We start from the raw sequence: 11,925 nt of genomic DNA on the forward strand, positions 1-11,925 counted from the left end.
ATATTTATCTACAAATTTAGTCAAATTTGAAGTAGTTTGATTTTAACTAAAGTTAAAAAAAAGAATACTTATTTGGTGACCCCATTTATGTAATTTGTTTGCCGTAAAGAACTCTACCTAAGCAATCAAGATGACAAGATCGTTCCAACTCTCTTTTCTTGGCGAACAAACTTATGCTTCTTATGCATGCTCGATTTGATGACACCTAACCTAGCCGCCTCTGTGGAAGTCATTCCGTTGTCAAAATAATCCAAAAATTAATGTTAGGTAGCCCCCAAAGGTAAAGATAAACTGTACTACATATACAAATCTACCCACACAACTAGTAGCATTAAGCACTACGCATCAAACAACAGCTGAACTGTTGAGTCCCAAGAAGTCAAGAACCCAAGGTGTTCGACCATGTGTTCGGCGGCAACACCCAACTCCGGCGACGTCCGTGCTACCCCAGGATCATCGCGGCCGCACGTCGTCCTCCTACCAAGCGCCGGCATGGGCCACCTGGTTCCCTTCACCCGCCTCGCCGCCGCGCTGTGCTCCGGCCATGGCTGCGACGTGTCCCTCGTCGCGGCCGTGCCCACCGTGTCGTCGGCCGAGGCACGCCACCTCGCCGCGCACTTCACCGCGTTCCCCGCCGTTCGACGGCTCGAGCTCGACCTCGCGTCCCTCGACGTGTCCGAGTTCGCCGGCGCCGACCCGTTCTACGTCCGTTACGAGGCCATCCGCCGGTCGGCGTCGCTCCTGGCGCCGCTCCTCGCCGGCGGCGCGTCGGCGGCGGCGTCGGCGCTGGTCGCTGACATCGCCTTGGCCTCCGTTGTGATACCGGTGGCCAAGGACCTCCGCCTCCCGTGCTACGTCTTCTTCACCGCCTCCGCCACGATGTTCTCCTTCCTCGCCTACCTGCCCACCTACCTCGACGCCAACGCCGGCGGCGGGCACGCCATCGGCGACGTCGACGTCCCCGGCGTGTGCCGCGTTCCGACGTCATCCGTCCCGCAGGCGCTGCACGACCCGGACGACATCTTCACCCGGCAGTTCATCGCGAACGCTCGCAGCCTCGCGAACGCAGACGGCCTCGTCGTCAACGCGTTCGACGCCCTGGAGCCGGAGGCCGTCGCGGCGTTGCGGCAGGGAACCGTCGCCGCCGGGTTACCGCCGGTGTTCGCCGTTGGGCCACTCAGCCCGGCGCCCATTCCGGCGAAAGATTCAGGCAGCTACTTGCCGTGGCTCGACGCGCAGCCGGCGCGGTCGGTGGTTTACGTCAGCTTCGGCAGCCGCAAGGCGTTGCCAAGAGACCAGCTGAGCGAGCTCGCCGCCGGGCTAGAAGCAAGCGGCCACCGTTTCTTGTGGGTGGTGAAGGGCGCCGTCGTGGACAGAGACGACGCCGGCGAGCTCACCGACCTGCTCGGAGAAGCCTTCCTGCAGAGAATCCATGGCCGTGGCCTCGTGACCATGGCGTGGGTGCGTCAAGAGGAGGTCCTGAACCACCCCTCCGTCGGTCTGTTCATCAGCCACTGCGGGTGGAACTCGGTGACGGAGGCGGCGGCGAGCGGCGTGCCGGTGGTGGCGTGGCCGAGGTTCGCCGACCAGCGGGTGAACGCCGGCGTGGTGGCGCGCGCGGGGATCGGCGTGTGGGTGGACACCTGGAGCTGGGAGGGGGAGGATGATGGGGTGGTGAGCGCGGAGGACATCGCCGGGAAGGTGAGGTCGGCGATGGCCGACGAGGGTGTAAGGAAGGCGGCGGCGAGCGTCCGTGAGGCCGCGGCGAGGGCGGTGGCCGCCGGAGGGAGCAGCTACCGGAGCTTGGCGGAGTTGGTGCGACGGTGCCGTGATGGGCTTGTCATCACGAACGGAATGTGAGAGAAGCGAGGAGAAGACGGAATGGGCAAACGTCCAAACGAAATGGCAGCATCTTCAAGCATTGTCAGTCAGTCACCACAGTCCACAGGTGGTAGGCTCACATCATAAAAAACCTTTTTGTTCCATGATAAGCACACATGCACGAGATGTCACCAACAATTTCAACCAAAATTATCAACCCAAATAGTATTTCAACCACTAGAGGTTATCCAAAATAAAGCTTTGTGGTTGTTATTTGTCCAGATAGTTGGGGGAGGGGTATAATTCTTTATTTCAATTATGTCAACTAGCTGGCCGGTCCGCGCAATTGCGTGGCTAACATCTAAACAAAATCATATATATTTTTCAGTATGATTTTACTTAGCATTTATTAAAAACTATTCCGTTGTCTTAAGACTTTTTTTTACCAAACCTTATCATCTCCGTATTTCTAATTATGTAGTTTTTAAAAGTCACACCAGTTGCTACCCCTTACTTCTATCATATCTTTTTTATTTGCTTGCTCGATTTACCACTATTTCTATTCATTCTCCTTTAAACCTTTAAAAATTGGATCTTATAGTTTTTAGAGTTTATTATCTCGTTGGGTTTAGTTTATATAATTTTTAGAAGTTCCGTCAAACGCTGTCATTATACTCCTCTACGTCCAGTCTATTGTCTTTTCTCTTTATTGCCATTGGGATTTTAAAAATCGAACATAATTATCGTTCGGGTCCATTTTTTACTTTCTAAAAGTCCCGCCAAACCGTCAGTGGCTTTTCCATTATACTTCTTTATGGCTCACCCGCTGCTTCCCTTCTTGATTGTCATTGTGGTTTTAAAATCGAACATGATTGTCATTGGGTTTTTTTTTTACTTTTCAGAAGTTTCGAACCTTTAAAAATTGGACATTGTAGTTTGTAGAGTTTATGTCTTGTTGTGTTTAATTTTTTATAATTTTTAGAAGTCCCGTCAAACGATGCCACTATACTCCGCCATGGCCCATCTGCCGCCTACTCTTTATTGTCATTGGGATTCTAAAAATCGAACATAACTATTGTTGGAATTCATTTTTTATTTTCTAGAAATCCCACCAACCGTCGGCGGCTTTGCAACTATACTCCTATACACCCCGCTCGCTGCTTATCCTTTTTATTGTCATTGAGATTTTAAAAATTAAATATGATTATCAATGGGGTTTATTTTTTTACTTTATAGAAGTCTTGGCAACCGCCTTGCCCGTTTGCTTCACGGCCTACCTGTCGTCCATCTTTTTAATCGTCATTAGGATTCTATTTGGTGTTTTATTAACAATTTTTATATGTCATATCAACCGCCACCACTCAACTCCTTTTATAGCCCTGTTAGTTAATTTATCTCGTCATGTGTTTTAGACAATCTTTTCTTTCAATAGTCTTTATTTTTTATCACCAATTTTAGTTAGATATAAATTGTATTCTAATTGAAATCTTTTTTTCTTTTTCTAATTTCAGAATTTATTTTTTTAAAAAAAATTAATTAATACCGTATAGTGTTCTTTTAATATTTTTATTTTTTATTTTTGAATTTTAGTTGTTTCAAAATTGTATTCCTACTTGAACTCTCTTTTAATTTTTCTGATTTTGGATATTATTTTATTATGTCTTAATTGTAATTAATCTCGTATTGGTTCTTATATGGATTCTTCCTTAAATATTGTTTTTTTAAATTCCGAATTTTAGTTAATTTTAAATTGTATTCCTACTTGAACTCTTCTTTTCTTTTTGCTAATTTCTGATTTTATTTTTATTTTTATTTCAAATATTAATTAATCTCGTATTAGGTTATTATATGGACTCTTCTATCAATATTCCTTATTTTTAATTCCGAATTTCAGCTATTTCAAAGTATATTCCTACTTGGGCTCTTCTTTTCTTTTCTAATTTTGGATTTTATTTTATTTTGATTAATCTCGTATTCGGTTCTTATATGGACTCTTCTCTCAATATTCCTTATTTTTAATTCCGAATTTCAGCTATTTTAAAATTGTATTGCTACTTGGACTCTCCTTTTTTTTCTCCGATTAATGTGGGAATTTTTAGCCCTCACTGCCAATATGGTGCCTCCTTTCAAAGTTGTCTTAATAATTTAATAGATAGATTAGAAGCTTAGAGAGATTTTTCCTCTAATAAATTGGGCACACAATTCCCCCAATATTCAGGTGTTGTTTCACCTAATGTAGAAAAATATCACCACTAGGTAAAAACAAATTTCAACTTCTAAAACTAGTGTAACATAGCTCATTTGTTGTTGAAACATTCCTCCTTCGTACCCAAAACATCAAGCTTCAACCGTTGAACATCGTCACGAGCAATATACTTTTCATTTTTTTCTTAGAAATATACATGATTGTTAACGACCAAATTTGGTAATGTCATGGGCCGGATTCAAAGTTAGAGCCAAAGCCTATTTGGAGAAAATCCGTTCGAGAAGGCAGAGTACACATCGGCTACTAGCAGCATCGGTTGTCGCATAAATCAGCTACAGGCGGTATCAGCTGCCGCATGTCGGCTAGCGCCAAATCCGACAGGGTCAAGCCGATTCAACCAGTCCCGAAAAAGATGGCCCCACGACTGTCGTCAAGATTTGTCAAAGCACTACACAGCCATTGCCGCACAAGGATTGGAGTCCTAAAAAGGGCAATTGTATATGTTAATTAGGACATTTTCAGTTTCCTTAGGGATATGTTTGGTAAGAGTCCACCAAAGAACTTATTTGTATTTTAAGTTGTGTTAGAGAACTTATTTGTATTTTAAGTTGTGTTAGAGATAAGACTCATGTCCAGAAAGGACATATTATGTACTTCGGGTATAAATATGACCCGACACCTTGTAATCAAGGGACGACAGTTCAATAATACTTCGGCGCATCGCCACCCTTTTCTATTTTCATTATTTCGACGAGATTTTGCTTTTGAGTTGTGCTGCACCAGGTTTGATCTTCGACGAAGAGGTAAAGCTTGTTATGGCGGTTTGTGTTATCGGGATTAGTGCTTACATCTCCATGACACTCTAATCTTGTTTACGTGAATCGCCGAGTTATCACATATACCGCATAATCTAGATCGATCTCGTCATCTAACCCCATCGGCTAGCCTCTATCATCGAAAACGGCTGATAGGCTTAGATGTCGGCGTTAGGCTAGATTATGCGGTGTATCTACCATCTTGAACGAGTTTTCATCGATTTGCTTAGATATTGTGTTTCTTTTCATGCTTAATGCTGCATCGGTTAGGTTCGATCTGTTAAGTACTGCCTTGAAACGCTTTATCTAGCTCTTTCTTTGAATACTAATAGAGATAGTGTCAGAGTTTCAGCCGATGTTACCTGATTTAGTCATCCTGTTTCCCTATTTGGTTCTGGATCATCTAAATCTGCCCTTTATATCAAGATCTCATCCGTTTAAAGCATATTAAACTTCTTATCAGTCTGTTAGTTCACCCTGCTTGTTAGATTGATTCCAATTTGGTATATTTCATCTGTGCTGATATCTTGGTATAAAGTGGTATCGAAGTACTAGCCGATACACGTTAGGCTTGCCCTATTGGCTATGCTGTGAATATGCATAATCCATACTTTGGGGCATATTCAGATATTGAGTGATTTATGATGCCTCGGTGCAACTATTGATCTATCCCAGTCGCTCGATCTAAGCGTGTTCCATTGGACGGATTACATATGGCTAACGTCTACAGCCGATCGAGTAGATCGAACAATCTCCAAATTTTACCCGCCTTTGCCGATCTGATGCAAGTTACATCGGCATGGTTTCGGACGATACATCATCGGCAATCCAGCCGATCGGTTATCATTGATGGATTTAACTCTTTGTCTTTGTTTCTATCTTGTTGGTTGCAAGATCAAACTAGCTGGCACGCTCAGAACCCGAAAGCAATCTCTTTGGACCTGCACTAGAGTTAAACAGATCTCTCAGACCAGTGCGTGCCTTTTACATTAACAATGATGCAAAATTATTTACTTGAATAGACCTTCGTCACGCGAGGGATGAGTGAACTTGTTAACGGCGTCGCTGTGTCCAGAAGCTATTTGGACGGTATCACGGGGGAGTAAAGCAAAGAGGCGAGTTCGCATGAAGAGAGGTTGCGAAGTGGGCACAACATTGCCATTAGGAATCGTGATATCACGACGAAATCGTAGGACCAAAGTGTGATAGTGATGACACCTACATTTTTTTTTCTGACGTAGACACCGATGTTTTCGCTCGACAAGCGCGCGAAGTGTTGGGCACGGAAAAGGTGGTTCTATGGAATCGTGGCTTGGTAGAAAGGGGACGCGGTCTCATGCACGCATCAACGGTTCGACGTGGCTATCAACATCGCGGTCCCTAATAAAAAAGGGACTGTCTATGTGTCACTAGGGTGATAAATTTTGTAAACGCACTAGAATATCCCTGACCATCCGATGCGCGTGATCCCCGCCCACGCGATCCCACCGCGAGTGAGCGCGCGGGTGCGTGTTTTGTTTTTTCCCAGCGATCTTTTTTTTTGGGGTCGGATCTGTTTCCCAAACCCGTTTTGTTTTGGGCCAGATTTTAGCTCATTATTGAGACCTGGGCTAGCATTTGGCCCCGTATAGGGCACAGGAAAAAAAAGCCCACAGCATTTTAGTATTGGAGCCATCACAGCTGAAACATGGCCCAGAACTTAGCGCAGAAAATCAAAACACTTGATTTGAAAATACTTGCCTCTTCCAAAATCTGGATTGATTTGAGTCAAAAAGTCTCTCGTCCCATGGTTCTTATTAGTACTTCAAATATGTGATTAGTTTTCTCCCCCCTTTCTTATTTGATCCCAAACTGAATTGACCCACTGGGTTGTGCCTCATTGATGGAAATATCAATCTAATTTGACAATGTAGATGAATAGTAGTGGAGCATGGGGTTCTGCAGACTGACAAATAAATAGCTTCCTGTTAGCCTTGGAGCATGCAGATTTTAAAACTAGGTGCACAGATATCTGAGCTTTTAACAAAACAAAGTGCACATATATCTGAAAATTATTATCATGTTGTAGGACCTATATCTGAAAACATATATATATGTACTTCTATCACTAGCCAAAAAGCTGAACACATCATTGATCCCCCTGCCCCCCATTGCAGGTTGATTATTTGCTGAAAAAAAAAGAGAGGTTCTACTAGCTGTCAGTATATCAGTGAGAATATAAAAATTACAGAACAGACCTATAGTGCGCATACATAAATCACTATAGATTTGTAGAAACATGTCTTTTCTAACAAAGAAGGGACCAAGACAAAGCTAACCAAATGCCATTTCAGCCATCTAACTATGTGTCTAGTCCAATAAGATAGACAGAAGAAGCAATCAGAAGAACTCCACAAAACTAATTGCTGACAAAGCAGAACTAATACCCATTTTGAACTAACAAAAACAGGAATTCTAATGGCAAACAAAACTACTAATTGCAATATTTTTGACAAAACTTGAAAGTAGAGGTTAAAGTATTTCTGACTAAACTAGCAAAATTAGAAATTCTAATGGCTAACAAAACTACTAATTGTTGTATTTCTGACAGAACTTGAAAGTAGGGGTTAAAGTATTTCTGACTGAACTAGCAAAACTAGAAATTCTAATAGCTAACAAAACTACTAATTGTTGTATTTATGACAAAACTTGAAAGTAGAGGTTAAAGTATTTCTGACTGCACTAGCAAAACTAGGAATTCTAATGGCTATCAAAACTCTAATTGTTGTATTTCTGACATAACTTAAAGGTAGAGGTTAAAGTATTTCTGACTGAACTAACAAAACTATGAATTCTAATAGCAAACAAAACTATTCTCTTTTCTTACAAAACTATGTTTGTTAAATGCAATCATACCTTTTACCTAACTAGGACAGAACCTAGCGATCACCCAACAGAAATATTTTAGTTTTACCCAATTTAGTTAAAACTATATACCTTTTATCTAACTAACGGCTGACAAAACTAATATATTACTTTGCAGGCAAGGACATGCATGGTGAGAGTAACAATGGGTATCCTCCTAACCAACAGTGCCCAACACAAGGCTACATGCCACCGCAGGACAATACCAACCTCCTTGTGGGGCATACCCAATTCCTCATAGGAATTGCCCTCATAGGAATTCCTTGTGGGAAAATATCATAGATAAAACATTTATTAACAAAAAAATATGCATATGCCTCTACTCCACCACACACATGCTGAAATTGAATCGGGACAGTTTCTCCACTGCACACAAGCCAAAAAATTCAGAACAAACACAAAACTACACGCATATTGACAATGATCGGTATCTTCAAACCAGAACAGCTTCTTCCAGGCCAAAAAAATTCAGAGCAAACCAACTACATGTGGAGATTATGGGTACCCCATACCCACACGGCATGGTTATCCGACTAGTCATAGGGGATAACTTATATCTATGGAATATGTAATAGATCATGACTCGGGTATTACGTTTCCTTATATATTACGGAACAGCCTAAAGTCCTGGTTTGATAATATTGTAAAGTAGATTTAGGAAACCGATACCGTATTGGTTAAGGTTTCTATCTTGTAATCCTGCCCCCCACCCTATATAAGGTGGGCAGAAGGCCCTCTAGGGGGCATGAGACAACCTGATCGTCAGATCTATACTACACACTCGGCGGATTCAAATCCCCAAACAGGAGTAGGGTATTACCTCTCATTGAGAGGGCCTGAACCTGTCTAAATCCTTTGTCTCCGCATCCATCCACTTTTAGGTCTCGTACGCTACCCCCTTTTATTATTGCCGAAATCATGTTTCGACAGTTGGCGCGCCAGGTAGGGGCTGCGTCGAGCTTCCTATCAACGAGCGCGATGGAATCAATTTCATGAGTCGCCGACTTCGTTTTCGCTTTGGGAGTTTTCACTTCCTTTCCGTCGACCACTTCTTCAAGCTCCTCTTCTCTGACTTGATCCAAATCAGTCAGGGGGAAACCCAATCTGATTTTTATCATTATTTATTATATTGATTTTTAATCTCAGATTAATCTCTTGCTATTTTTTGTTGTTGTTCGCATATAATTACGCGGCACTATTGAGGCGATTGATGCTGGTCATGGACTCGAGGCGTCTCAGCTTTCCGGTCGATCAGCCGCGAGTCCACTCTGCCGGCTTGTCTTCGCCACCGCCATTGCTGATAACAACAACGACTTCACCGCCGGCCTGCTTCCGTTGCCGCCGATTGGTGCCTCCGCCTACACGGCAGGCCTATTAAGCCGCCGCTGTTGGGCGTCTACGACTTCACCGCCGGCCTGCCTCCGTCGCCGCCGACTGGTGTCCTCGCCTATACGGTTGGTTGGTCACACCACCGTTCATGGGCGTCCACGACTTCACCGCCGGCCTGCCTCCGTCGCCGCCGACTGGTGTCTTCGCCTATATGGTTGGTTGGTCACACCACCGTTGTTGGGCGTCTACGTCTTCACCGCCGGCTTGCCTCCGTCGCCGCCAAATTCAGAACAGGCAGATTTCATTTCAATATATTCCAGCTAGTAAAGATAAAACTAAACTAGTAAACTCTTTATACAAAATTGTACCTGCATCTAACCCACCTCCCCCCTGAACAATACAAAGAAAAAGTCCTTGGCAAAATGGGTTGTGGGAATAGGATGCAAATAAGGAACAAATGTATTCAGGTTGAGCAGAAAAGAAAATCTGGATCTTAATTATAGTTCTCATGCTCCACAAAATCCAAAAGAGGAGAGTTAAAAATATTTGGACAAGAGTTCCCTGGAAAAGAAAAAGATCAGGAAGACAAAGGAGCAGGCATCCACTGTTGCTAACAAAACTACAAAGGAACTTAAATTAGCATAACCTATACTACTGCAAAACAGAACATCCTTTCCTGGCAAGAGTTGATAAAATCAATTATTACAGAACATGCTTAGTAGATAAGGATTTATTTTAGTTTCCTTTATAGCCATAAAGTGTTCTTTTGAAAATTTTAAAGACACATGTAACCGAAAAGACAGTGCAGTATTACTATTAATTAGATTCTTGCCTACAACACTATTCCCATTCATGGAACTCCAATCTGCTCTAAAAAAATGTTGTTGCTCTAAAACCCCTGGTACTGGTGCTCAAATACCCACTGAAAATTTTGAGGACTGCAATAAGAAACTAAATCAGTACTGAAATGCATTTATACATGATTAAGAACTGAGCTACGTAGAAAATACTGACACTCCAAAGAAGATGTTGTCAAAACATGCTAACCTAACAAAGTCAAATCATGAAAATAATCCTAAACTAGAACTGCCATCACAAGATCTTGTCCCCAGTGTCAACCAACATCCAGACAGCCTTCGTGTAAAACAAAAAAAATCCATTCCAAACCAACATATCTAACCCCCAACCTGTTTTTTTGGAGCATTAATACATTAAACAAATACACAGATCAAGAAGAAGGGCAAAAAGATTGAATCAACAAATCAGCGGCAAAACACATACGAAAGAACACATGCTCACCTTGTTTTTTTTATCTTGACGCCTGACCTTTTTGGATCCAAATCAAGACCACCAGCAACTGCCCTGCGATTTAGCGCATGCTTGGTTGATGAACACATAACAACTGTTGTTGCCTTGCCAAGTGCAGGGGAGCGGGGTGCGTGCGCCTCGCCGTCAACCTTGCCGAACTCCAAGCGTGTCTCCACGGCGGTGGCGGAGGACGCCGCAACATGCTCGCTGGCTGAGCCTGGCTGCAGCGATGGTGTCCGGCTTTTAGTCTTTTTGCACGAGCTGGAATCTCCCTGCAGCCGAGGCGAATCGTCGCCGCCAGATTCGCCCCATACCCTCAACGACATCTCAGCAGAGGGCGCCGCGCTGCGCCCGCCGGCTGAGCCCGGCTGCAGCCGAGGAGTTTTGCTGTTGGCCTCCTCCCACCGGTGAGGAGAATCGCCGCCGCCGGATTCGCCCCCTCGCCTCAATGACATCGAGGTGTGGCGCTGAGAGTGGGTAGTTTTGTTTCCAAAAAAAAAATCCCCGCCCTGTGTCGGAAATATCGCAAAATCGTGTTTGGATTGGGTTTGGTCGAAAGCGGGTTAACACAAAACGGATCCTAACCCGACAAAGACTGCGGGCCCGATAACGTTATACGAATCTTTTTTTTTTGAGCGGACGTAATACGAATCTTGATGTCCATCCAAAGGCTAGGAATTTGAGTGTGATTTGGGGAAAAAACACACTGGTGATGTATAGCAAAAACCAATAAAAAAAATCAGTGGGCCCACTGCATTGCACTACCGATTAGCAGACTCGCACGATTAATGAATAAATTAGCACAGCCTTTTTTAATACTATCATTAGCCTACAATATATGGAGATTTACAAATAGACTATAATAAATAAACATGTCTCCTTATGTTAGTTACGGTTTTGTTTTTTTTCTAGTTGGGTGTGTTCTAGCTGTATAGATCTATACTCTTTGATCTACACTCTTTTCTTGAGCTCTTCTATGTAATAATTGGTTGTAGCTCCTTTTAAGCAAAGACCGGGATAATATATTCCATTATCTAAAAAAAATTACTATCATTAGCAATTAATTAACCTCAATTGAGTAAATAATTCTGCATTAGTCACCGGATCGCCAACCATCCATCCATGTAGGTGTCCATCCTCGCACGCCGGCAAAGCGAGATCGCTGGCGCCAATTGGGCCGCGCTCTCTCAGCTTGAAAGAGCGAAGTGGTGCCAGCAGACCTGTGCTTTCACGGATGGAATAAGTTCATCATCTTTAGTCCCTTAACTTGTCAACGAGCCCGATTTTCATCCTTCAACTGAAAAACCAGATATAACATGTCCCTCAACGGTTAGAATAAGTGCAGATGAGGTCCCTTGACGGTTTGGACGGCGGTTTTAACTGACGTGGCTAATTTGACTTAGTCTTCATCTGATGTGGCATTGACGTAACGCTTACGTGGCAATTTGATCCAGAAAAATAAAAAAACTCATGGGACCCACATGTCAGTTTCACATAGAAATTAATTAAAAAATAGTGGCCCTCCTCTTCTTCCTCTCCGCT

The 11,925-nt window shown here is 43.4% G+C and overlaps 1 protein-coding gene and 1 non-coding gene across 2 annotated transcripts; one reads left to right on the forward strand and one right to left on the reverse strand.

Moving 5' to 3' along the window:
* The first annotated feature begins 327 nt into the window (after positions 1-327).
* LOC4340787 (UDP-glycosyltransferase CGT) lies at positions 328-4,763 on the forward strand. The gene has a single exon (XM_015786296.3). It carries the CDS (start codon positions 403-405, stop codon positions 1,858-1,860), a length of 1,458 nt encoding a protein of 485 aa, XP_015641782.1. The 5' UTR covers positions 328-402; the 3' UTR covers positions 1,861-4,763.
* A 2,025-nt stretch (positions 4,764-6,788) lies between these two features.
* LOC9269426 (uncharacterized) lies at positions 6,789-10,863 on the reverse strand. Its single transcript, XR_010742163.1, has 2 exons — positions 10,375-10,863; positions 6,789-7,010 (listed from the first exon to the last, which is right to left on the reverse strand). It is a non-coding gene; the product is annotated as an uncharacterized protein (transcript).
* Between the last annotated feature and the right edge of the window lie 1,062 nt (positions 10,864-11,925).

The sequence above is a fragment of the Oryza sativa genome, chromosome 6 (genome assembly GCF_034140825.1).
Source record: "Oryza sativa Japonica Group chromosome 6, ASM3414082v1".
NCBI lineage: Eukaryota > Viridiplantae > Streptophyta > Magnoliopsida > Poales > Poaceae > Oryza > Oryza sativa.